The sequence below is a fragment of the Chrysemys picta genome, chromosome 22 (genome assembly GCF_011386835.1).
Source record: "Chrysemys picta bellii isolate R12L10 chromosome 22, ASM1138683v2, whole genome shotgun sequence".
NCBI classification, from domain to species: domain Eukaryota; kingdom Metazoa; phylum Chordata; order Testudines; family Emydidae; genus Chrysemys; species Chrysemys picta.
Window position 1 is genome coordinate 15,412,420 of NC_088812.1, and position 27,539 is coordinate 15,439,958.

The following is a 27,539-nucleotide window of genomic DNA, read 5'->3' on the forward strand; positions in this document are numbered from 1 at the left end:
TTGAACTGGATGAATAACATTTATTATTATTGTTATTATTATGTGCATTACAGCAGGGTCTAGCTCGATAAAGCCCCTATAGTGCTAGGAGCTGTACATACCCATAGTAAGAGACAATCCCTGCCCCAAAGAGCTTACAGTCTAAATAGCTGAGACAAAGGGTGGGAGGGGAAAAGGTGGAGAACCTTGCACTAGCCAGGGGCAAAGTCTGGAATTAAACCCACCTCTCCTGAGTTCCAGCCCATTGGTCTAGCCACTGGACCCTACTGCCACTCAGAGCAAAGGCTACATTCTCTTCTCCCCTTCCACCGAGAGGGCGGTCTCCTCCTTGCTTCCTTTTTACCCCAAGCAAAGGGGAGTCCATCTAGGGCAGAGATAAAGGGCTATTGGTGTAGGTCAAGGTGGAGGACGCTCTTCATTGAATGAGCAGGAAGGCTAAGGTGGGAGTGAAATCCAACTGATTTCCGATAGAGCTGGCTCAATCTTAGCTCCGCATCTGGCCCCCTGTGACGAAGTGGGATGGTTCTTAATGTTTCCTCTGAGTACTGTGTGGGTGCCTCAGTTTCCTCTATGCATTTCTTAAGTCTCCAGTGTGCATAAATGGCCGACACTCTGTATCCTGGCAACAAATGGCTTGGGCCCTTCCCCCCTGCAAGGGAATAGCTAAAGGTGAACAAAGAGATCAGGTGACCTCCTGGCCCGGGAAAGAGACAAAGGGCAGAAAGGAGGGGCTAGAGGGGGTTTCAGTTCGGGGCTGGCTGGGGATGGGGAGTGAGTGCAGATGGGGTTGTCTGGCTCGCTGGACCCCAGAATGGACCTGGCTGAGGGATCCCGTTCGCTGTACCTACAAGCTCTATTTTAGACCGTGTTCCTGTCATCTAATAAACCTCTGTTTTACTGGCTGGCTAAGAGTCACGTCTGACTGTGAAGTGGGGGTGCAGGACCCTCTGGCTTCCCCAGGATCCCGCCTGGGCGGACTTGCTGTGGGAAGCGCTCAGAGGGGCATATGCTGAATGCTCCAAGGTCAGACCCAGGAAGGTGAAGACATGTGAGCTTCTTGCCCTGAAGACAGTCTGCTCCAAGGGAGAGGAGGCTCCCCAAAGTCCTGACTGGCTTTGTGGGGAGCAGTTCCAGAGCATCGCCTGGGGATTCCGTGACACCCCCTTTACTATAGTACCTGACCGTCTCCAATGTATTTGCCTTCACCACATCCCTGGCAAGCGTACGGAAGTGGGATGATCCCCATTTTGCAGAGGGGGACCTGAAGCCCAGAGAGATAGAGAGACTAAGCGGCTTGCCCTAGGTCACCAACAGCAGAGCAGAGGTCTGCTAATTTGCCGCCAAGCCCCCAGGCCAGCTTTCCTCTCCAGCCACTGATGTGAGGTCATAGCCAAGGAACTGTTTCTAGAGGGGCTTGGAATTGGCTTCTGAGAGCAGGATTGCGCCTTAGCTGTCAGGACGCTGTAAGGAAATAATTGACATGCCCCCCTCCTTTCCCCTCTTCCGTGCCTCTCAATACTTTATGAAAGAGACGAAGCGGGTCAGAAAGAGACAAACTTTGGAGTTTCTGCCAGCTCTGTTTCAGCTCTGATATGCTTGAAAGCTTGTCTCTCCCCTTCCACCAACAAAAACTGGCCCATTACAAGATCTGACCTCACTCCCCAGGTCTTGCTAATATCCTAGGACCCACATGGCTACACCCACTCGGAATAATACTTTAATAACACAGCCATAGCGCAGCGCAGACGACATGCTGGTTACACGGGTGCCATAGCAGGTGGCGACCCTACAGAAACACGTGGAAATATTGCAACACGCTTAACAGAAACATACAAAAAGGGCCTCGCAAGTGACTCATTGCCAGCAGAGCAAGCCCATTGGCTTTGTGTAGACGTTGGCCCTTGGTACAAAGCAATACTGCAATGCAGGGTATACTTGAGTTTGTGCCAGAGGGAAACAAATATATACACGCAGCCAGATCCTCTGCTGGCGTACTATTGGCATGCCTCCACTGACTTCAATGGGACCATGTTGATCTACACCAGCTGGGGATCTAGCGAATTAAGTTAAAAGCGACCTCATACGTTATGAAATATATATATATATAATGTTGATTATTCTCTTTAAATGACAACCAATAAATATCCCAGAACAAATAACAACTAACCTCCCTCCCCGCACTGAGGCTTGTCTTTTACAGTCGTGTTGGATTTTTTGTAACCTCCAGGAGCTCTGAGGATGACGGTCTCCCTCGTCCACTGGGTCTACTTGACCCTGCTTAAGTGGACCTTGAATGGTGTCCCCGCCATGTGCTGCTTCTCTGCGAAAGGATGCAGAGGTCAGCACTGAAAGGATACGGAACAGCCAGCGTGCAGTGGGATTTCCTATGGCAATTCCATGAGCACCCAACCATACAAGGTGCTGGGTTGAAGCATCTAATAAAGGAGGCAGTGGGGGTTGAGACATCTAGTAAAGGAGAATTCGGCACCTTGCAGAATTGGGCTCCTCGACCCACCATGAGCCGCAAGTAAAACTGGCCCATCTAGCTTTACTGTCCAGTTGAGAAAAGTGCACCCCCAAATCCAGGAGAAACGGTAAAAAATAACAGATTTCTAAACTATGTTCAGTTTCAATATACCGGGCCATTATCAAGCAACACAGAGAAGGACACTTACAAACATAGGGGTTTCTTTTAAGATCTCTATCACACTAGGATAAACCTACTGTGGCGTCATTCTGGGTTTATGCTAGTGGAAATGAGCTTACAGACAGGCCCTAACACCATTCCCCCAGGTGACGTGAACCCGTTTTTACAGCACTGTAATTCAGATCAGCATCTGGGCCACGCTCCTTTGAAGTCAGCGGAGTTGCTCCGGATTTACACCACTGCGCCCGAGGTCATGATTATTTGATTTTATTTTTAAAGGATAGAGTCCCCATTGGCAGTAGGAAAAAAAGCCTTTGACTGAGGATTCTGGGTCTACACAAAAATTTCCCCTAAGTAGCCAGAGCGCCAGTGGTGAAACATCACCAAACACAGCCTCTGCCAACTCATGTGGCTGAGAACGTTCGCCCGCATCACATCATCAGCTGGTGAAAGAGACCCTAACGCAAATCCGCACAAACCAAAGAACGAAAGTGAGAAGGAATGCGAGAAATCTTTTGGTAATACTGGTAAAATAACTCATAATATTTAGCTCTTATCTAGCACTGAGATCTCAAACCTCCCTGCAAAGGTCAACAGCATTATCCTCATTTCACAGAGGGTGAAACTGAGGCATATGGCGGGACATGGCTCGCCCAGCAGAGTCAGGAATAGAACCCAGGTTTCCTGAGTCCAGTGCTCTACCCGCCAGGCTCCCCCATACTACCTTCTGCTATGTTGCTACTATCCTTCAGTTTATCATCGTTGGAGCCTAAGTAATAACACTTCCTCCTTCTGCATTGCTTTCAGTTTGAAGATCTCAAAGCACATCAATGAATTAAGCCTTATGAACCCCACCTCAGGGAGGTAGAATCAGGATGAGTTTGCTGGGGCTGGTGTGAGAATTGGGCATGTTCAAAGGATGGAGGTCTCGCTTCTAACCAGTGATGGAGTTGGGAAGGTGTCAAGGAAACACTGCGAAGAGCTGGTTTGAGGTTGATTCCCATTCTTGGCCCCGCAGACGTTGGCAAGAATCGGGCTACAGGAGAAGGCATTCTGGTCTCGTTCAGGTGCAGTTGGCAATGCGTCTGGCATCTATTCCGCAGGGATCGACTCCTCACGGCAGTGTTCTTCGTCGGACAGCAAGCGATGCTTCGGACGTGCCCCACTGGGCCGTTCGTCTGCATCCCGATTTGCTGAGCCGCCACTCTGGCTCCTGGCGAGGACGGCCTCTGCCACCACTCCATTTCGGGTCATTCCATCAGTAGAATTGCCCCTCGCTCGAGAAGCCAGCTGGGAAGACCCCGAGAAGCTGGAGATGGATGAAACTGCAGGGAAAGGAGAGGAGAGTAGTGGCGTGGTGTTTATTTTTCCTACAGCTGCCACTTGCCTCAAGCTATAATAATAGATGCTTACAATGCCTAGGGCTGGAGTGGATGCTGCTGATGACAGGGCACGTCGGGGACTCCATGCTGGGAAGGTAAAGACAGGCGTTAAGAGGCTATGGAACACAGACGGGTTTCAGACCCTTGTGCAAAATGCTGCCCTCCAAACAATGTGATACCCAGGCACCGTGACCCGAATGACCTCAGGGAGGTTAGATAGGTGGAAATGGATGTAGGACCTGATCCTGCGTACTGTCCCCACTTGAATGGGGTTACATGGGTGGAGATGGAGACAGAATTTGACTCTCTACACCAGAGAGTATTGCATACCCCCTTCCAGATCTACCAGTGCCCCTCGAACCCCCTTCCAGATCTACCAGCTCCCCTTGAACCCCCTTCCAGATCTACCAGCGCCCCTTGAACCCCCTTCCAGATCTACCAGCTCCCTGCATACTGCCTTCCAGATCTACCAGCTCCCCTCGAACCCCCTTCCAGATCTACCAGCTCCCCTCGAACCCCCTTCCAGAGCTACCAGCTGCCCGTGTACCCCATAACACTATCCGTCTTTAGCCATCTGTCCAGATTTCACTGTTAGGTACAGATATAGTGCTAGTGCAATGTTCACATCCGAACCCCCCCCCCTGACTAAATTCTGAGCTCAGTTAGACTGGACAGTTGCTGGGCAACCGAACCCGCGCTGTACGGGGATTGGAGGTGAGGGCTCTGTCCGTTTGTGTCTCTGTGTTCTCATTGGTGCATCTTCAAGTGAATTAACTACCGTATTTGATATAACAAGTTCCCACCGAGTTTTAAAGCTTTGGCGACGTAGCCTCATTAATGAATGCAATCCACCGTGGCACAATTTCTCCTGTGACAAAAATGAGGCTCAGGATCTACTTCTCCATTGACTTGAAAGGACATTGGATCCGGCCTTTAAGAGCCAGACTCATGCGCTGGGTGCCTGGTTTTCTCCCAGGAGGCTCAAGCACGTCCCTTCCCCTGCACACGTCCCTCTGACCCACCTGCTCTCTTCGCCTTCCACCAGCTTCCTGTAGGTGAGGATCTCCACATCCAGGGCCAGCTTGATGTTCATCAGCTCGTGATACTCCTTCACCAAGCCAACCAGGTCCGCCTTGCCTTTGTGCAGGGCTTGCTCGAGCTCGGCCAGCTTGGCGTTAGCGTTCCGGAGGGCGAGCTGGCCGTTTCCCCCGGCCTCTTTGATGTCCTCTTCCAAACGCAGGCACTGGGGCAGCAAAGGGGAAGGGAAGCGCCGTTAGGTGGGCAGCGGGTGCTGAGCCAGATGGGCTGCTCCTCCCCAGCCCCGTGACTAGGGGTCCAGGCGCACACCCCTGATTTCCTGCACAGCCTTTCTTAGGGTGCTTTTCTGCCTGGAGCATAAATGAAGAGGTCTGGGGGTTGCTGCTGCAGTGGGTCTATGGGGAATTGAGGGGGAGGGGTCTGAAATGCTCAATTTTCTACTTTTGGGAGACTTCCCACATTTTAGAAACAGCAGGACAGGCCAGCAGCTATTTTCTCCAAGTACTTTTTGCCTCCATAAACCTCCCTCCACCCATAATAGATCTTCCCCTCCCCCCATAACCGTTCTCCCCCGACCTCCCCTCATATCACACCTGCTCCCACCTCCACCCCACCTTCCCCCATAACCGTTCTCCCCCGACCTCCCCTCATATCACACCTGCTCCCACCTCCACCCCAACTTCCCCCATAACCTTCTCCCCCCGACCTCCCCCATATCACACCTGCTCCCACCTCCACCCCAACTTCCCCCATAACCTTCTCCCCCGACCTCCCCTCATATCACACCTGCTCCCACCTCCACCCCAACTTCCCCCATAACCTTCTCCCCCGACCTCCCCTCATATCACACCTGCTCCCATCTCCACCCCAACTTCCCCCATAACCTTCGCCCCGACCTCCCCTCATATCACACCTGCTCCCACCTCCACCCCAACTTCCCCCATAACCTTCTCCCCAGCCCCACTCTCCCTCCATAATCCCCCACTCCATGACATCCCCCACCCCTCCCTCCATACCCCTCTCCCACTCCCACCCCATGACATCCCCACCTCCCTCCCTCCCTCCATAGCCCTATCCCACCCTCACTCCATGACATCCCCACCCCCTCCCTCCATAGCCCTATCCCATCCCCACCCCATGACATCCCCACCCCCACTCCATGACATCCCCCACCTCCTCCCTCCATACCCCTCTCCCACTCCCACCCCATGACATCCCCACCTCCCTCCCTCCATAGCCCTATCCCAGCCCCACCCCATGACACCGCCCCCCCAAAGCCCTCTCCCACCTCCACCTCCACTCTCCCCTCCACAACAAATCACTGACAAATCACAGCCCTCCCCTCTCTGCCTTAGTTTCCCCTCCCACCCTTAGGCTATTTAGACCGTGGGCTCTTTGGGGCAGGGACTGTTTCCCACTGTGTGTCTGTGCAGCACCCAGCGCAACAAGGCCCTGATCTCATTTGAGGCCTGTAAGTGCCAGGATAACACAGAATAACAACAGATTCCCCCGCCAGACTCATCCCAAGGGGGGGAGTGACGGGTGTGCGCGGGCACCTGGCTCCGACCTGGGGGCAGCTGCCATTTCTCGTGTGTTTCCAATGCCCGAGGCTTCCCCTCTCCCGAGGCCCAGGCCTCACCTGGCTCTTCAGGGACACGATGCAGGTCCTCAGCTTCTGAATGTGTATGGTCAGCTCCGCGATCTCCCGCCGGCCGCTGAAGAGCTGGTCCCTGTACGTGGCGGAGTGGGTGGCTCCTTCGTTCAGCTGCAGGGAAGAGTTGAGACGGCATCACCCCCTCCCCGCCTTGCAGCCGCGCCTGGGATTCTGCAGGGAGCTGGTCCCTCGCGGGTGCCGGGGACAGACACTGTCTAGCTCTCTCGTCTCTCTCACTTCCCCTTGCCCCTCTTCTTTCTCCACCACCTCTCTGTCTATCTACCGCTCACCAACCCCCATGGTTTCTAGGCAGGCTCTCTCCTGCTCCCCCACACCAATGGCTTTGCGTCATGTCTCCGACGAGAGAGAGCCGTGTACCTTGCTCCAGGTAAGGGCTTCTGCCTCCTCCCAGCTCCTGAAAGCGAGGGCTTCATACTGCGCCCTCACTTCCTCCACGATGCGGCTCAGGTCAAGGTTGCATCTGTTATCGATCCCCATGACGACGGAGATGTCCTTGATTTCTGCCAGCAGCTCCTGAAGCTCCTGGATGGCGGGGAGGAGAGGAGAGGAGAACTGAGCGGACACGTATGTCAGCTGTGCAGGGCCAGCCCAATCCGTCCCATACGCAGCTGGGAGGTGGGAAGTTTTCATAAGTCAAGGCGCAGGTTTGCAAACCCCACCATGGAGTGGTTTGGCTCTGGTGTCCTGCTTAATTCAACCAACCCTCCCCACGGTTTGGGCTGGGGCTCAGAGAAGTGGCTCTGGGTTTGGCCATTGCTGGGATTTCTAATTCTCCCAGACCCTGGGCAAAATGATGTGCTCGTGTCGCATGAGAGCACTAGTGGGTGTTGGTTGATTTAGCAAGTATTTGTGGTCATGTCAATACCCAGCCGCTGTGCTCATCTGCAGTGGGCAAGTGGGGTAGGGACCATGGGGGTGTGAATTAATGGGAGAGCTGTGGAACTCATTGCCAGGGGATGCTGTGAAGGCCACAAGTATATAAAAACATTAGATAAGCTCATGGAGGATAGATCCATCGATGGCTATTAGCCAGGATGGTCAGGGACGCAACTCCATGCTCTCTAAGCCTCTGATGGCCAGAAGATGGGACTGGATGACAGGGGATGGATCACTCGATAATTGCCCCGTTCTGTTCATTCCCTCTGAAACATCTGGTACTGGCCACTGTCGGAAGACCGGTGTAGCGGGGCGGTCACCCCGCTCCAGCCCTGAAAGGGTTAAAAGCCAGCCCTTGGAGAGGGCTGTGGCTGAGAGCCAATAAGAAGAGGCGGGGAGGCAGCCAGTCAGGGCCAGGCTGGGCCCTATAAAAGTGTTGCAGAGCCAGAAGGCAGTCAATCTCTCTCTAGCTTGGGAGCGAGAAGGACCTAGCTGCCTGTGAGCACAAGGGTAGCTGGAGCGGAGCAGGGCTGGGGAAGGGCACAAGGAGCCGGGGAGCTCCTGCCTGGCAACTCCCCAGGCTGAGGCCTTGGTAAAGGCCTAAGGAGGTACTGGGACTGCAGAGGTGCAGCCCAGGGATAGGCCGAGGCAGCTGGTCCAACCCCCTTGCCTGTGATGAGTGGCCATGACAGGCTGCAGTTTGCCCCAGAAAAAGGGGGCTAGATGACGACTGGCAGTAGCCACTGAGGCAAGGTGGGCATAGGAGGTGGAGGTTCCCCTGGGAGGGGGACCCAGAGTGTGGGGGTGCTGCTGTGGGGCAACACCCCAAGATAAGAGGGCACCGGGGTCTGGGAGGGACACGGGGCCTGTGGCAGGCGAGACAGTAGGAGGCGCCGTGCCGGTGAGTCTGCGATCTCTTACAACAGGATATTGGGCTAGATGGACCATTGGTTTGACCCAGTGTGGCCATTCTTATGTTCTTAGCTAGCTAGTTTGTGCCAGATACCTGCTGACATACTGTGGCGGCCCACGGACTTCAGGGCTGACTCTGGACTGTACCACATGCCCCCCTGGGACTCCATACCAATGCTATAGATAGAACAGGGGTCCACATGCTGCAGCAAAGGCCCCTGAGCACTGAAGAAGAATTGCCATTAGCTCCTGACAATATACAGCCTATGACACATGCCTGCCATCCAGTAGAGGGCAGTGTGGCGCTTGCACACGTTGCAAAGCTAAGGTGGCCATGTGTCCTTGGTTATAGATGCCCTCCATGAGGAAACTGTCGGTGGCATGGGGTTGCTACCGTCTCAGGATTACAGTGTCTAGCAGCCGGACACAGGACTAGAAAGCTTTTCTCTGGGAATACAGCCGAACTAAAGGGAGCTCTCCATTGTCCACCACTCAATATTGAGCCATCGCCCATCACCGCCACCCAAAGGGTAAATGGGGACTATATGTCCTATGCCTTCTCCTGCCCATGAGAAGGTGTGACTCCATCCAACACTGGGCAGTTGTGGTCTGCACATATCAGCCCGTATCCACGTGTTGCAACTCCTGACTCTGGGGTGTTTGTTCTTGATGACTCGGGGGAAGTGACAACGGATGCAGACATGGTTCAGCAAATCAAAAAAGACACCCTAATCTATGTTAGGAAACCACACTCCTGTGCCGTTGGTACTTAGACAAGACCCAACCTGAAGGGATCGTAAGCTAGTGGAATGTCCGATAAGCCTCTTTCACTCTGCCTCTCACTGTAGGTCTCATTTTCCTCTCATGATGGCGTAACATGACTGATTTCAGTGGGGTTACTCCTCGTTTACCCCTTTGCACTCAGTCTCTGCATTTTCGGCCTTTTGTCCCTGCTTTTGTTCGTGCTTTTATTCCATGCTTTTGTAGCCCTTGTATCGAAGGCTTTGCTAGAAGGTAGGGCACTTATGGCTTTGTTTGCGTTACCTCTCCCTGATTGGGGGAACAATGATTGGGACTGGATGGATGATTCATCTGTTACCGGTGACAAATCTCTTTCCATGAACAGGATTTTAAGTGTATTTCTTCCCCATTGAGGCTTGATCCCCAGGTAAATGTATAGGGGTTGTTAGAGGAAAGGTTAATGTGGGAGAATTCATATGCTGGAGCAGTTTCCATGCATAAAGGGCCTGATTCTGTTCACATTCACACCAGTATAAATCAGGAGTAACTCAGCAGTGCTTCTTGTGACTGCCGCCGTTATAAGGGTGAGCAGACTCAGGTAAGTGGAGTTAGAAGGCTGTGAAACAGACGTGAGAGCAGAATCGTGCCCAAGAACTTTTCTTCTAGTGCGGCTGTCGTTACAGAATAACAGAAGAAACCAATTCAAACTAGGGGCTAGGTTGCGTATCAGTTACCTCAGGGAGAACTAGGGGTGGTTCAAAAAGGGGGATTATTTCATGTTCAAATTTTTTTGGTGGATTTTCCTGACTATTTGACAAATCAATTCCAAAGGAAAGTTTTTCATTGAGAAGAGAACCAAGTTTTTCTCTCCCAGCAGAGTATGCTCCTGGAGGCTGAAATAGAACGCAGGAATCTTGACTCCCAAGTCCCACTCGCTCTAGGCTATATTCCCACAGGTGGGGACAGAACCCAGAAGTCCTGACTCCCCTTTGCTCTAACCACTAATCCAGATTTACCAGACCAACAGGACCAAAAAAAAAAAAAAAAACTCCGTAAGTTATGATGGAAGTCCCAGAAGACATTATAATGCTGTTAAAGGGACCTTTCACTATCAATTTTGAATTGTATCAGGGAAAAACTATGCACAACAGATTTATAACATGGCTAGGGTATGTCTATACCACACACTAAGCCCAAGTTCTCCTGTAGGTTTGAGCCCAAGTCCTCCTCCTGTCCACACACAAATCAATCTGACTTGAGTCAGCAAGCACTCATGACCCAGGTCCTCTGACCCTGCTAGGGAGATAGGTCAGAACCCAAGTCCTGTCATTCTGCAGTGTGGCCACAACTCTAGCTGAAGACTCAAGGCAGAAGGTCTACGCAGAGTAGTGTGGATGCGTTAACATGACTGTGAGAGCCGGATCTGGCAAATGTAAACCCAGGTTTCCAATTCAGTGTGGCCGCTCAAGCGTGGGCTTGGGCACACCAACGCGGTCCTCCAGACCCAAGTTTACAATGCCGTGTAGACATACCCTTAGAGACCTTCCCCCATAGCTCTTGCCATAGAAGAAAGATTTGTTCCCTCGGCCCCTGTAGCTTTGGAAAAGGGGAGGCAAAGCAAGGGATCCAGGAAACAAGATCCTTGACGTCAAATAGCTCCACAAAGGTTGCTAGAAAAGTGGCTTAACCTGAAAACAGGCTCGGTTTGCAGAACGGCCAGGGCAGGTATAATTTCTTTGCATAAAGGGTGGATGAAAGAACACGACGGGCTGCCAAAGTCAACAGTGTGAATCCCAACAGAAATGAATTCAAGAGGAGGCTGGGAACGTAGCGAGGGGCGCATACAGCCAGGCCAGTAGGAGCTGTGGTGGACAGTGACGGCTTCCTCCCGTCTCTATGACATCCTTTTCCAGCAGCACAGCCAGCACTGGGAGACAGCCTGGCAGCTTATAAAGTCAATCAGGAGGCAGTACGGTCTAGTGGCTAGGACACAGGTCTAACTCTCCAGAAACCTGAGTTTTAGTCCCAGTGCACGGCTGGGTGATGTGTGCTGCAGTTCCCCCACCTATAAAACAGGGAGAATGATCCTGGCCTGCTTTGGAAAGCACTTGGCGCTTTACTGTTGAAAAGCAGAGTCTTTTTCACTTGCATGTTACATTGGTACATCAGCACCACGCAACTGAGAATCAGCTGCATTCTCTGGGTCAATTCACTGAGGCGGAGGCTGTGTTGTTAAGGTACCGACTTTCTTCTTTCTGGGTGGGTGCTCCACCCCCGCTCTACCCCGAGGCCTCACCCCCCACTCCATCTTTTCCCCCCAAGGCCCCACCCTTGCCCTGCCTCTTCCCACCCTGCCCTGCCCGCTCCCTGAGCATGCCCCGCCTTTGCTCCTCCTCTTCCCGCCCTGCCCCACCTCCTCCCCGAGCACACCCCGCCTTTGCTCCTCCTCTTCCCGCCCTGCCCCACCTCCTCCCCGAGCACGCCCCGCCTTTGCTCCACCTCTTCCCGCCCTGCCCCACCTCCTCCCCGAGCACACCCCGCCTTTGCTCCTCCTCTTCCCGCCCTGCCCCACCCCCTCTCCGAGCACGCCCCGCCTTTGCTCCTCCTCTTCCTGCCCTGCCCCACCTCCTCCCCGAGCACGCCCCGCCTTTGCTCCTCCTCTTCCCGCCCTGCCCCACCTCCTCCCCGAGCACGCCCCGCCTTTGCTCCACCTCTTCCCGCCCTGCCCCGCCCCCTCCCCGAGCACACCCCGCCTTTGCTCTGCCTCTTCCTGCCCCTGCTCTGCCCCCTGCCCCCCAACGCCTCCCACCCACTGCCGAGCAGCTGATCGGCGGGTGGCTGGTGGGTACCAGGCACCCACTATTTTTTTTCTGTGGGTGCTCCAGCACCCACAGAAGTTGGCGCCTAGGCAACACTCCTGGTGCGAGTTTGAAGGAGACTATCGCTCAGCATGCTTCCGAAATGGAACGGCCAGGCCCATTCCTTGGAGAGCGGCCTATTCCGGGTGCTTCGGAGGAAGGTTGAACAAGGTTAGAAGGCACCTGTTGTGTTATAAAGTACCATAGAGGAGCTGCGGATAAGGGTGCTGGTTGAGGATTCCCTCCCGATCCCAGCTGGAGACAAGTATATGCCTTGCAGCACTGAGCTTGTAAAATCATCCTAGCTAGCTTAACTGCAGATGCAATTCTATTGATGCTAATATGCCTTAATCCCCTTCCTTTGACTCTCGCTAAGCTATTTCCCTTAGCAATATCCCGTTACGAAAATGACACAGGCTACATCTACACTGTGATAAGTGACCCGTGGCATGGCCGGGACTGGCCCGGGGCAGCTGACTTGGGCTGCGGGGCTATCGAATTGCAGTGTAGACTTTCGGGCTTGGGCTGGAGGCTGGGTTCTCAGACCCCGGGAGTGCAGAGGGTCTCAGACCCCCGGCTCCAGCCTAAGGCCAAACCTCTACACTGCAGTCGGTAGCCCCCGGAACCCGAGTCAGCTGTCCCGGGTTCTAAGACTTGATGCCGTGAGTTTTTGTATTGCAGATATACGCACAGAGGTAGTTTGTTCTATTCAGTGGGCCAGACTTTTGATCTCATTGAGAATGGCGTAAATCTGGAATGACCCCAAGGAAATCAGTGGGCCAAATCCTGCTCCTACTCAATGGAAATCAGGAACAATGCCCCAGTGCAGCAAAGGGCCTAAGCGTGTGCTTAACCTTAAGCATGCTCTGCAGTGCAACGAAGCACTCAGCAAATGCATACGGCCCGTCACACATGCTTCCGGGACTTTGCTGAATCGGGGCCCAACTGGGTCACCATCAGTGAAGTTAGACTGATGTACCATTGCTGAGAGAAGAAATCAGACCTAATGGAGTTACTTTGGGTTTACAATAGCGTAACTGAGATCAGAACCTGGCCCTGTGATGGTGTAGAAGGTTAGACCTCTCTGGCACGCCCTTGGGGAGAGGGTAAAATACAGAAAAGGTCAAGAGACTTCTGCAGCCCACCAAAGGTAGACTCCAGAGTCTTTGGAAAGCCAGGGGAACAAGAGACCAGAACTGACCTCTCTCCTTTCTGAGAGGGCCTGGATGGCCAAGGCGCTCAAGTGGTCTTCGCACTCAGAAAGCTCTTAGTCCAGGGGCTGGCGAGCTCTGAGGTGCAGCCCTGCTCCTTCAGCGTACCACTCCCCGCCCCTCTCCAGGCTTGACACATTTCACAGCTGCGTGGGGTTGGCACTGATTGTGCCCATTGCATTTCCCCCCAAAACAAACAATTCGGCACAAAGGACATAAATTACCCGACGTTTCGGTGCTGCCGAAATTGCATTTTTCACCAAAAAGAAAGTATTCGGCTGAAAAGTTTTGCCCAGCTCCACCAGCCTCGTTGCACACACTTAGGCATCTGGTCTTATAGCTGCTTCTTACCTGCTCGTATACGGCTTTCTTTAACTCCATCAACTCTTGAAGCCCCTGCAGTTTTACCTCTAGCTCGGTTCTATGCATGGAACCAGCGTCTAAATCCTGTGGGACAAAGAAGACATATCAGCGCTAGTGACAAATGATCTGTACATTGGACTCTGACTTGTGCCTTGGGGCGAGAGATCTTCTCCATTGTGCACTGATTATCCAGTCCTGGGACAAAGCAGTGTCCTTTGGGGATACTATCCATCCATTCTGCAGGATGGTGGATGTTGCTGGTGGGACCTTGCTTTGCTGCTCCCATTGAGGGTGGGTGATTTGAGAAGAAGACCTCTAGATAAAATTTCTTTTTGTTAGTGCTTGAGTGCAGGGAAGGAGGTAGGGCATAGAACATGAGAATGACCATATTGGGTCAGACCAAAGGTCCATCTAGTCCAGTATTCTGTCTTCCGACAGTGGCCAAGGCCAGGTGCCCCAGAGGGAATGAACAGAACAGGTAATCATCAAGTGATCCATCCCCTGTCACCCATTCCCAGTTTCTGGCAAACAGAGGCTAAGGATATCATCCCTGCCCATCCTGGCTAATAACCATTCCATAAAAGGAAACAAGCAGGACTGGTCCATAAACAGTCATCTTTTAATCATAAGGAAAAGCAGAGATTATTGAAAACACTAATGCAATAAACAAAAGCCACACAAACTGCCCCTACCAGGCCATGAGCACGCTTGGGAACAACTTATAATTAACAATAACAATTATTTATGGTGAGCATTTTCCACAGCTCCTAACACCCTACCTTTCCTTGCCCAAGATTCCAAACCCATATACACAACAATTGATTTCCACTCACTCGTCACAAGTGCAGCTGCCTCTGGGGTAGAACCTGGTGGCTGTTTAGCAGGGCCTGGCTGCACTACACTTCTGCCACTGGTTTTCAACCTTTCCATACGGTGATCTCATGTAGAGAAATGTTTCAGGATGTCCCTGAAGGGAAGGTGGTTACGACCCATCCTTGCGACCCTACTGGATCATGACCCCAGGCGGAGACCCCATGGTATATGCAACTGAAACGGCACAGGAATCTTGCCTGATAGAATTTGGCCAAGACACGGCAGCTAATACTCCATGCTTTTGCACCAAATGCTATGCGGTCTTTAGCAACCACAGGTGCTCAGGTCCTTACTTGTCTATGGTTCATTTCAAAATGCATCACCTCCACCAGTCTGTGGTCCTCCTGGCCCAGGTTGTCATCTACTGGGCCCCTGCCTTTAGCGCTGTAGGGAAATGGCTACACAGCAAAAGAGCCCAGGTGAACTGGCTCGGGCTGCAGGGCTAAAAATGGCCATGTAGATGTTCAGGCTTGGGCTGGAGCCTGGGTCTTGAGTCCCTCCCCCGGTTTCTGGTTTTCAGAACCGAGGTTTGAACGTCTATTTTAGCTCTGCAACTCACGGCTGCTGGTCTCTTTGTGCTGGGTAGCCATGCTCTAGGTTTCCTATAGGGGCAGGTCTCTCAGGCAAACACAGAGCCAACCCAACCCTCTTATTGGTGCTTACCTGGCCCCCGTGAATGTAGTATCTGAGCGCCTCACCACGCTGCTGCTAGTCCCGTTTCACAGAGATCTGAGGCCCAGGTCCTCAAAGAAACCTGGGCATCTAACTTCCTTTGATATCAGTGGACATTAAGCACCTAAATATCTTTGAGGCCCTGCGCCAGAAAAACGAGGTGACTTGCTCAAGGCCACGCAGCAAGTCTGTGGCAGAGCAGAGACTCAAATCCAGGTCTCCTGAGCCCAGGCTGGGGCCCTAACCACTAGACACTCCTTCCACTGCAAGTGCATCTTTGCTGTAGATGCGCATACAGCCCAGTGAAGATGAATGGCCACTTACCCTTTTCAGCTCCACGAAGGTGAATTCCAAGCCACTCCGTTTATGTATTTCATCCTCGTATCTACGGAGAGAGAAGCAGATTGGTGTGAATCCCAGCAGGACGAAGCTCAATTCTGTATTGGAGATCTTGGGATCGCTTTGTTTATTACAGTAGCACCTAACGCCTCTTGTACCAATACATCAATAAGAGTCACAGTGATCCCCAGACAGCTTACAGACAAACTGTGGGAGGGGAAGTGGCTGGTCCAGCCAGAAATAGAACCAAGGTCTTCTGAACCCTAGGCCAATGGTCTCCTCATTGGCCCACCCTGCATCCAGGGGACCAAATTCCCCATTTGCCTCTCTCGAAAGGGAACAACCCAACCCAGTCCAGCAACGGCAGCCTTCCTTCAACTTCCATCAGCGTGGCAAAGATAAAGGGCCATTTAAAGGAAATGATGGACACCCTTTTGTGACGTTATTGATATGAACAGTGACCGTATAGCTCATTGGTGCAACCAAGGTTATGATTTGCTGGTTACGATTATGCTATCTCAGGGGTAGGCAACCTATGGCACACGTGCCGAAGGTGGCACACGAGCTGATTTTGAATGGCACTCACACTGCCCGGGTCCTGGCCACTGGTCTGGGGAGCTCTGCATTTTAATTTAATTTAAAATGAAGCTTCTTAAACATTTTAAAAACTTTATTTACTTTACATACAACAATAGTTTAGTTCTATATTATAGACTTATAGAAAGAGATGTTCTAAAAACCTTAAAATGTATTACTGGCACGCGAAACCTTAAATTAGAGTGAATAAATGAAGACACGGCCCACCACTTCTGAAAGGTTGCTGACTCCTGTGCTATCTGAATGCATGTATCATGTTGTATTTAAAGTTATAAGAATTGGCTCTATACTGCCTGTATTTCAAACTTGTGCTATGCTTCTGGGTGACACCCCAGACAATGTGGCATCAGCACTGCCTAGCCTGCCTGATGGCCCATTAAGGACCATCAGCTATACAAGTGACCCACTGAGAGAAGGCAGATACACTTTGTGACTCAGCAAGACATGCAGGGACAGGCCTATGGACCGAACTCTAAGGTTTTTTCATGCCATGTGCTGGGTAGCTTGTGTTCGGAACAAAGGAAGCACAGGTCGTATGGCAAAAGGACTATAAAAGGCAGCTGCATTATCTCCATTTTGTCTTCAATCCTGCTTCTTACCTCTGGAGGAACTTTGCTACAAACTGAAGCTCTAAACAAAGGATTGAATGACCCATCCCGTTCCAGAGACTTGATTTAAACCTGTGGTTTATTCCATCACTGCTACAAGCCTGAACCAAGAACTTTGCCATTACTGTATGGAATTGACTCCATTTAACCATTTTTTGCTCTCATCGCTGTTTCTTTCTTTTTATGAATAAACCTTTAGATTTTAGAGTCTAAAGGATTGGCAACAGTGTGATTTGTGGGTAAGATCTGACTTGTATATTGACCTGAGTCTGGGGCTTGGTCTTTTGGGATCGGGAGACCCTTTTTCCTTTTACTGGGGTATTGGTTTTCATAACCATTCCTCCCCAAAATGAGTGGCGCTGGTGGTGATACTGGGAAACTGGAGTGTCTGAGGGAATTGCTTGTGTGACTTATGGTTAGCCAGTGGGGTGAGACCAAAGTCCTCTCTGTTTGGCTGGTTTGGTGAGCCTTAAGAGTAAAGGACCCCAGCCTTGGGCCGTGACTGGCCTGCTCTAAGCAATTTGTCCTGAATTGATACTCTCAGTTGTGTCCCGCCAGAGGCAACACCGTTACACCTTGATATTGAGGGTACCTGCATAAAGAGTTTGCAAAGGGTTAATAAAGGCTTCCTACCTGCTTTAAGACATGGCTAATCAATTGTTATGGCGTCCAACAGGTCAATCGGTCGCTCATAACCCTGGCTCATAAGCAGGCTACCACACCTCTAGTGATGTGCTTTATGGGGAGCGAGTGGCACGTGCCACTCTCGCTGGTGACATGCTTATAGCCTCCGCCAACTCTTTATGAGCGGCTCATAAATGTAGCCGCAATTACATCTAACGGAAACCGTGCTGGAGCCCAAGTCAGCGTCACCGTTGCGAAGAAGACAAATCTATATGGTAATAGAGAACCCGAACTTAGCCCCCAGTTATTGTGGCTCTTCTTAATAATTGATCGTTCATAATAATCATTTGCATTGCGGTAAGAGCGCCAGTTACCGCCCGGGAAGAGGGTCCCTGCCCTGGAGAGCTTACAATCTAAGTGCTAAAGTAGCCTGGGTCTAGGGCAGGGGTGGCCAACCTGTGGCTCCGGAGACACATGTGGCTCTTCAGAAGTTAATATGCGGCTCCTTGCATAGGCACCGACTGCAGGGCTGGAGCGACAGGCGCCAACTTTCCACTGTGCCGGGGGTGGGGGAACTCACTGCTCATCCCCTGACTCTGCCACAGGCCCTGTCGCTACTCCACCCCTTCCCACGCCCTCCCCTGAGCCTGCCGTGCCCTTGCTCCTCCCCCCCAGAGCCTCCTGAGCCCCACGAAACAGCTGATTGGGAGGTGCGGGGAGGAGGGGGAGGCGCTGATCGGCAGGGCGGCCAGTGGGCAGAAGGCGCTGGGGCGGGGGGTGGAGCTGATGAGGGGCTGCTGACGTATTACTGTGGCTCTTTGGCAATGTCCATTGATAAATTCTGGCTCCTTCTCAGGCTCAGGTTGGCCACCCCTGGTCTAGGGGAAGGGCATAAGGGAGGAGAACAGGGAAAAGGAAAAAAAAACCCCAACAACAACGACAGGTGATGCCATTGTTTCTGCCTCGCCCTGGTATTTAACTGTTTCATAAGCCCTGGTCGGGAGGCGAATGGGAGAAGTGGTTGGTTCTTCTGGTTTTTCTGCTCTTTAATTGGAATGTCTGACTCCGTGCCAGTGCACATGTGTTGTTAATTAAAGCCTGCTTCTCTCCCGCTCCATCCGCACCCCAATCCCTGCCGAAAACGCTTCACGCATTGCAGGGCCCTGACATCATGTCACCTACTGCGCAAACTACAATCCTGACGGGATGGCAGCTGACGCTCACCCCACGGCTTATCCAGCTTTCGGCTGGAGAAGGATGGCAGAGAGGAGGGCCTGGGATGTGCGTGGTGGTGTGTAGCTTTAAGTAGCAGCGCAGCAGGGTCTGGCAAAAACGCACTGTGTAAGGTCCTCCTGTCCGAGTCAGTGGACTCGGAGTGAGCTAGGGGCTGCTTGACTAATCTCAGATCAAGCATTTTCCAATCAGCAAATTCTCTGTGGGGAAAATTTGGTTTTGATGGAGTTTTCTGTTGGGAAAAGCAAAACAAAACATTTCGTTTTTTGATGGACTTGACATTGATCTCTGAGTCCGCCTGAGCACCATGGTGCCAGATGGGAGTCGTAGTTATGAACCCTTCTTGCCTCTACTCTCCCTTATGGGACCTGCTATCTGGCCAGACTACATCTCCCATGATGCACTCCTCTCGCCCTATGTCTCATGAAATGTTACAATATTTCTAAATTGAAAATTTTTGGACATTTTGGGTCCATGAAAAGTTTCAACATTTTCATGGACAATGCAGGACCGATGCAAAATGTCAAAACATCAGAATTTCCCAGGGGACAGCAATTCTGTTTTTCGAACAGCTCCAGCATCAGGAAACCGAAGTTCTAATCCCTGCTCTGCTGCTGTCTAGTGGTACCTCTCTGTGGCTCAGTTTCTCCATCTGTAAAATGGGGATCAGGATATTTACCCATCTTTGTAAAGGTGCCCTGAGATCTCTGGATGGTAAAAGGTAAATATTATTATAGCAGTCGGGGAAAATATGAGGTAAAGAATGACATTTTCTAAATGCTTGAGAAAAAAGTGTGCGAAATCAAGTGCTGGTTGAAGAGTAAAGGAAAAGTCCACCCTTTGAGGCCAGATCCTCAGCTGGTGTGAATCATCCAGGAGCTACATTTATTTTCATCAGCTGAGGAACACGCCTGGAATAAAAGCAGGGAGCTGGCTTCACTATGATTTGTTGGGTCAAATAGTTAAGCACAAGTATTTGCACGATTACCGTGCATTCGAGAAACTTTTCACGAATGCCCCAAAATGCCACGAATTTTTACTCCTGTGGTTTGCTTGGTCTGAAAATTTGCTTTGCAAAGCACATTCGCTGTTAATTATTCACGAGTTCCATGAACCATCCCAATGGGGGAACAGATCGAATTAAGCCAGGTGAACGGTGAGTCCATTGTGTGAAAATGGTTTGTTCACAGTGTTGGCCGAAAAGGTACAAATAACCAATATGTTCAAAACCCATAAGGGTTGGGGATTATTTGTCAATCCACAAAGGGGCTGAATTCAGAGGGGCATGACTCTAACTAAAACGAAGGCTCCTTTGCATCACTCTGACAGTGTGGGCTTAAATTGCACGTAAATTAGATTAAATAATTACAGCCATTTAAACAATACTAATTTTTTATATCTGTGCTCGTCTATAGCACTTTTCAGTAGATCTCAAAATGTTTTACAAACAAACAGCATTGTTATCCCCATTGTACAGATGGGGAAACTGAGGCACGAGGCGGTGAAGTGACTTGGTCAAGGAAATCAAGTAGGCCAGTGGCAGAGCTGAGAATAGACCCTAGGTCTGCGGAGTCCCAGTCCAATACTCTAACCATTAGGCAACACTACCTCAACTGCCAAAGTGGTGTAAAGGGTATAAGAATCAGACTCATAATGAATATTATACCTGATTCTGCTTCAGTTTACATCAGTGTAAATCAGAAGTAACTCAGCTGTAGTTCATGCAGTTACACTGGTGTAAAATTAGTGTAAGTGAAAGAAGAATCAGGCTCATTAATAGTTGTAAAACCATAATAACTGGACAATACAACAGTTAACCCGGGGTAAAGTCCCACTTTCTAAAGTACACAGATCGGGAGACCATGACAGAAGGGACCCATTTCATAGGGGCTCAGAGAGCACTCCCTTGAAATGAGTGAGGCATTCATTTCTGTGTCAAAATACAATCACTGACTTGTGCAAACAGGGCACTTGTGCATGCAAAAATCCCACATCTGTTCATGCAACTGTGATTTTGTGCGTGCAAATTGGGTAGACAAGCCCTTAGAATCTCTCTCTCTCTGTTTTCCTCTATGGATTTCTATTTGTCTACTTGTCTAAGCTCATTAAGCAGCAAAAAAGTGTGAGCCTTATTTTCAGATCCTGCAGTTCTTGTTGAAAGCTCATCATCTCTCCAAAATCAGACCCTTGAGGTTTCTGAGTATGGACAATAGGAGAAGAAATCTCTTATTATCCACAGTCCATACTGTTGAACTGGTATCTAACAATAGGCTGCAAATTAATCCCTATATTTCCAAAGACCCCCAACAAACTAGGACAAACGGCACCTGCTTCGGATGTTATCCATGGACTTCAACACCTCAGCCAACTCGGACTCCAGCTGTTCTCGCTCGTGGCCGACAGCCCTCATCTCTTGCTTCAGTTTGCTCATGTACTGGTCATAGAGGAGTTTGATGTCTAACTCGGAACGGGAATTGTCCTGATCTTTCAGAAAGCTCCACCTGATCGTGAGAACCTTGTTCTGCTGCTCCAGGCATTGGACCTGCAGAACGGAATCCAGAGACATTAGTAAGGTTGATGGCGGAAGGCTGATGTGAACCCCTTCAGCCAACACACTAGACATTGAGATTGGGACCTCCAGCAATATAAGGGGAGGGATAGCTCAGCGGTTTGAGCATTAGCCCACTAAACCCAGGGTTATGAGTTCAGTCCTTGAGGGGGCCATTTAGGGATCTGGGGCAAAAAAATTGCTTCTGCTAGTAAAGGCAGGGGACTGGACTTGATGACCTTTCAAGGTCCTTTCCAGCTCTATGAGATAGGTATATCTCCCTATATTAAACCATTACAGCTTGAGGGACACAGTTGGGCTCTCAAACAAGGAGCTGTAAAAGAATCCCATCCCATACAAATCAGGCACAGAAGGGCATTACATTGACATATGGAGGCTTTGCTTTACTACTCGGTGGTTTCCTGACAAGTCAAATCAGCCCGACAGATCATCACTCAAGTCAGCTGATTAGCACATCCTATTGGACATGTCATCAAAAACTGACAAGTTAAAGACCAAACTATAAAGCTTCAACTCAAAGTTTATTTCTGTCTTCGCATACAGATGTGAAAAGCTGGAGATCTACCAAGGGGACAGACAATCATCTCAATGCCGTCTAGAACAAAAGCCTTAGAAAAATACTAGGTATTAAATGGAATGATTTTATTATGAATGCTGAGATTTGTCAGAGAGTTCGACGACCCCTAAGTGCCAAAACTTTATACAAAAGAGGTGGGAAATATCTAGGACATGCATAAAGAATGAAGCCAGAGCTTCTACCACGCCATTGGGCAGCTGAAGGAATGCACAAAAAGGGCCAACCAATAGAACACCTCCATCGAACGTTAAAGAGGGAAAACGTATGGGACTGAACAACAGAGAGGACATGCAAAGAGAGGCCCAGGATAGAGGGGAACAGCCGTGGATGGCTGCTGAGAGCACCGTCTAGAGGATGTGGCAAATCAGGGTTCAAATAGCAAAACCAACTCCTGGAAATGGGTAGGAGTGGAGAGAAGAGGCTGGTAGAAGGATCCCAAGACAAGGTCTCATGGATAGAATAAATCTAATCTGTATTGGAATCTTTCCCGCACCATCATATGTCACCTGGGGCATAAACAATACAAGCCACTATCTCCTCTGTGTAAACACCCCTTCTTCTCGATATGAACCTGAAGTCTGGATCACATTCCTGTGAGCCAGTCCAGCGAGTAGCACACCACGCTGGGCTGCAGAAGACCTGAACTCTGCCAGTGACTCCCCCTTCTGTGCCTCAGTTTCCCCTCTATTTAAAGTACTTATTTGGCCACCAGTACTGTAGTATCTGAGCACTCCACAATCTTTGATGCATTTATCCTCACAACACCCCTGTGAGGTAGGACACTGCTATTGTACCCATTTTACAGTCAGGGGAGTGAGGCACAGTGAGAAGGGTCTTGCCCAAGGTCACAGAGGAAATCCGAGGTAGAGCAGGGAAATGAACTTGTATCTCCTGAGCATCAGGCTCATGTCCTAGTCACTGGACCATCCTTCCCCCCAGCCTCTGCCCCTTAAGACTGTAAGCTCTTTAGGGACAGAACTGTCTCTTACTATGTGTCCGTGCAGTGCCCGGCGCAACAGGGGCCCCCATCTTGCTACTATACTACAAATTATAACACTATGATAAGACAATTCCTCAGCCCAGTTGGCCTAGCGTGATATTCGCTTCCCTGCAGGTACCAGTAATAACGGTTGGTCCTAAAACATAACTATGGGCCTGATTCGCTGCTGCATCCTTGCAGTGTATGCCAGTGTCACTCCACTGAAATCGGAAGGGTTACTTAGATGATTAGCCCCTTGGGGAAGGGACTGTCTTTTTGATCTGTGTTTGTACAACTAGAGCTGTACTGGGCCGTGACTAGAGTTACTCGGGACTACAGCCATACAATCAATAAATAATAAGAGGCTGACACCGGGGCAAAACTGGAGTAATGTAGTGTGAATCAGGTTCCGACGTTTGCACTGCAAAGGGCCGTGCACAGCTACGGAGCTACATACGGTCACCGCAAGAATGACAGACCCTGTGTCCTGTCAGCGGGCGTGCATCTCGGTGTGGGTGAGTGCACGGTTTTTGGTCGTCCAGCCTCCATTCTAACTTGGCACACTCCCATACTCGCGGTGATGGCCATACGGCTGCGGCGCTTTTTAGCCTCAAAGCGCTTCCATTAACGATTTATTCGCCAGCTCTCCTCTCTCCGCACCGCGCACGAAACAAATTGCTTTAATTGTACTTAATTCGGCGGGTGAGAGCTGCCAATTGCCGTCAATGCTGTGAAGCGGCCGTTAAGTCAGCTGAGGGGATGGCTCACCCATGCGTCCTCTCTGAAGGATAGTAACAGCATCATCTGTGCAAACTTGCCAGCTCCTGCCCATCCAATAGGTTCAGCAGCTGAGGACTGCTTTAACTTCCTTTGCCCAGGGGTAGAAAAATGCGCTGGCCATTGGGACAAGATCTTCTAACAGAGGGTGGTTTATCTGCTTAGTTTGTCCCTGGTTCAGCTGTCAGCAGCCACGGAACGACCCCCGTGATCTGCCTTCTTCTTTACATTACAGCCGTGTCTCGAGGCTGCAGCTGAGATCAGGACCCCGTTGTGTGAAGCGGTGTTCACACAGGGAGAACCATCCTGCTTTCTCCCATGCTGCCCCTCCATGCTTTGGAGGAACTCCCTGTGAACGTCTGCAAAGCCACCTCATTACCCACCTTCCAAACCCCCCTTAAACCTCTCCTTTGCCATGCGGCCTACAAAGAAGGCCAGACAATGGTTAGGCCGTTGCTTTGCTGAGGTCACTGCCTCTGAGGCTGACCAATATTAGCTGTTTCCTAGTGCCCCACCCCGGCCCTGTCTGCATCCACCTGTTCTCTCTTGTCATATGCTTAGATTGTAAAGTGGCTTAGGTCAGGGACTGTCTTTTTGTCCTGTGTTTTTAGAGTGTCTAGAGCGATGGGAGCCGCTACCATATCACACCTAACCAATAAGGTACAGCACCTAGCGTAACGGGAGTCACTACCTAGCACAATGGGGTCCTGCTCCATGACTAAGGCCCATAGGTGCTACCATAATACAAATAATAAAATAAGAAGCAACATCTACCCTGATGAGCTTACATCTAAACAGAGAAGAAGTGGGAGTGGAAGCAGGCATACAGATGGGAAGTGACTTGTCCAAGAGCACGCAGCAGGCAGAGACAGAAATAGAACCTGGGGCTCCTTGAACCCGACCCAGTGTTCTACCCATTATACCTCGCTGCCTCTCTCCACTGGGCTCCGCACAGGGGGTGCTGAGAAACATCTATCCAATTTGAAGCCTACAGAGGCACCGCTGGAAGCGGCCGGCACAAACACTGAGCCAAGTCCACCCCGTGCCTGCGTGAAAGACACTAGGGACACACTAGGAAAGGCGCCGTTTCGGATGTACAAGGCAGCGGGGCACGGAGAGCCAACCTGGAAAGTGCCACCGACCAAGAGCTCTGTGGCAGAGCTCAGTGAGGAGGAGTCGTGGACAGTGGGGTGGCTGGTGGGCTGGGGAAGTGGCTACCGGGTCCCTGCACAACACAGGGACCCCAAACATCGGCGTGAAAGGGGCATAGGTGGTGGCTGACGCTACTCTTGCTCAGAGGCTGCAGGGATAGCTGAGATCTTGCAGCCTGGGCGTTCTGGTCCTTAAGTCTGGATTGAGGGGAGACCATGCCACTCCCCTCCTTCCAAAGTTACTGGGGCTATTCACAGCGGGACCCAAGATTTGATCTATGGGCCTTAGATGACCATCACTGAGCATAGAGTGGGAGAACCCGCCATACACCTTATCCCTGGAGGTCTCTTGTTTCTGGTTTGTTAAGTATGAACAGGATGAGATGCCGGGGTTGCCTGGGATAGAAGGGATGGTCTCGATGACCCAGGAGGTCCCTTCCAGTCCAATGTCCTGTGTTCCTGTATTCGTTAGGCTGCAGAAAGGGGTCAGAACCGAGAACCCACTAGCCAGCCATTATTTGCCTCCTGTCCAAACACACGTGAGCCACATCCAAAGAAAACCCAGAGTCCGTAGCAGCTTGACCAGAACTCATCATCCTCAGCCGCATGGCAGATCCCAAAGGTGCGTGGCCTCCTGACTGGGAATGGTCAACCCCCTACCTCCCAGCTATGGCCATAGCGACTCCCCTATGGCCCGTGTGGCATTTGACTGAGGTCATGTGAATTCCAGAGGCACATTCGCAACTGTATGTTACATTTCTCTGCCAATGGGTTGAAATTCACCCCTGTGTAGAAGGCCAGTGGGAGATGGCCGCCATCTTGGCTGACATACCAGAGATCTCCAGAGCTAGAAGCCCTTGAGCTAAAGAGCCAATGCACCCTAGCTAGGGTTGTACCAGACTCTCATGTGGGTCAGACACAGAAGAGGCCCTGTAATACACGCTCACCAGCGGGATTCGTAGGCGCCACTTAAGGCCAGTTTTGAGGGTTTAAGTGGCGCCTGGGTCTTGTGGTGGACTCTCTGCCCGGGGGTGAATTTCCTATGTACCAGATTTCATTCTCAGGGCTGGCACCTGAAAAAGTGCAATGCACAGATCGTCACATTGGCACACTCCAGCGGGCAGCCGTGCCTGCCTGGATGCCCAATGGCACACGGAAACACGGGCTGTGCAGACGCAGTTTAGGCAGATGCTGTTGAAAACAGAGCCCCACAGTACTAGTTCATACCCATATGAGCACTGTTGTTTTTTTTTAAAATGCAGTAGCTTGGAATTAGCTGCCTACATGATAGACTTCAGTGAAGCAACCCTTTCGGGAGATTACCATCTGTTTACAGAGTCTAAGAGTTTTGCAGGAACCTGCCTCAAGTAGGCGAATTGTTTTGCTTTGAGAAAATCTTCTACCTTCCCCTGGACCTGAGCAGAGGAAAGACTCTCTGCAGGAAAGTTTGCTTAGCAGATCCAGTGACCCTTCCTTTTCCCCCTGTCACTCACCACATTATTGGCTGGTTAGTTTTCTCTCGTTTCAGGCATTAGAAAACAAAACGAGCAGGAACGGTCGGCTATTTTACTGATTGCAGCTGCTGTGTTGGTTCTCTGCCCAGCTACAGGTATGAAGCGCCTCCTGCTCCATCTTTTGTCCTCACAGCCCCTATCTTTGCTGCTTACCCCATAGCTACTTCCATCAGTGGCCGAGTTTCCCTTTTCCCAGGGAGATTACTAGCCGATGGGGATGGACAGGGTCTTTGAAGCAGTGGACTGGGGTGCTAGCTAATAATCACGCAAACTTTTGGGAAAATAGACAGCATGGGAGGAAAGAACTATCCCCGCAACTGGGAAATTAGCTAACATTTACAGCAAATCTCTCTTGCCATAGGCACCTCACAGCCCATCCACCACTGGCCTCTGTGGTCACTCGAACCTGGCACTTCTCTTACCTTCCCAATTAAGGATGCGAATTGGTCGTTGAGGATTTTCATCTCGTCTTTCTCCTGCTTCTTCCTCTCCTGGAAGGTGGGGTCCAGGTCTAGGCGCAGCGGCGTCAAGAGCTTCTCGTTGATGAAGACGGACGGGCAAGAGGAAGACGTGTATCCACCAAGACTCGAGGTGCTGAAGCTTCTGCTGGCTGGACCACCCGGGCTGCTGCAGCCGTCGTATTCAGAGGACGTCACCACCGAGCTCCCCCTGTTCTGATTCCATGACGCCTGCCAAGACGAGAGCGAGCTGCTGCTGAATTCGTTGGGGCGGCTGGTCATCCTGGCTCGGCCGGTGGCGGGGAGGTAGGGGAAGGTGTATGAACTAAGCTGCCTGCTGCGGCCGGGAAAGAGAAGTGGCACCTTGGAGAATATGGTCTGTTTAATTCCTGCCTCCACTGAGCTGGGGTTAGCTAATGCATTACAAACACCTGCTCTGCTATGTTCATAAAATGAGAAGGGCGTGACCGTTGAGGTAATCCAGATCAACCTGTTGGCTTTTTTGGTTTTGTTTGTTTACGTTCCCGCCTTTCATGTTGAGCTTGTTTGATTGGTGAGCGAGCACATATGCCCTGACACTCACAGGGAAATTAAATCACTCGCACCCACGTGCCCCGAGCAGCCGGCTTCCTCATCCTTAAATGGTGAAGAAACAAACCAGTGGCACAAGGATCTGCCTCCCTCATACAAAGTGGATAGGTATGTCATTAAGGTAATGGGCAATGATTCACGAGATGGTGGTTTAATTCTCAACTCTACCCCAGGCTTTCTGAGAAGACCAGCAATTTTGGGTGGCCGGCGGGAGGTACCGACAAAGGTCTGGTTTTCAGAGGGCAGGCGCTCAGCACGTTCTAAAAATGAGACC

The 27,539-nt window shown here is 51.0% G+C and overlaps 1 protein-coding gene across 1 annotated transcript; it reads right to left on the reverse strand.

The window, feature by feature from the left end:
- Window positions 1–27,101, reverse strand: KRT80 (keratin 80). Its single transcript, XM_005291947.4, has 9 exons — window positions 26,639–27,101; window positions 20,977–21,191; window positions 15,573–15,633; window positions 13,692–13,787; window positions 7,100–7,264; window positions 6,707–6,832; window positions 5,052–5,272; window positions 4,061–4,116; window positions 1–3,972 (listed from the first exon to the last, which is right to left on the reverse strand). Exons 1-9 carry the CDS (start codon window positions 26,954–26,956, stop codon window positions 3,740–3,742), a joined length of 1,491 nt encoding a protein of 496 aa, XP_005292004.2. The 5' UTR covers window positions 26,957–27,101; the 3' UTR covers window positions 1–3,739.
- Window positions 27,102–27,539: the final 438 nt, after the last annotated feature.

Bases quoted from the DNA above. Each gene is read 5' to 3' on its own strand.
- KRT80 (XM_005291947.4), bottom strand. From the start codon at position 26,956: ATGACCAGCCGCCCCAACGAATTCAGCAGCAGCTCGCTCTCGTCTTGG. The intron at 6,833-7,099 runs GTACACGGCTCT...TCTTCCCTGCAG, and splicing joins AAGCCCTTACCTGGAGCAAG to CTGAACGAAGGAGCCACCCA. The intron at 4,117-5,051 runs GTGGGTCAGAGG...TTACCTTCCCAG, and splicing joins GTGGAAGGCGAAGAGAGCAG to CATGGAGTCCCCGACGTGCC.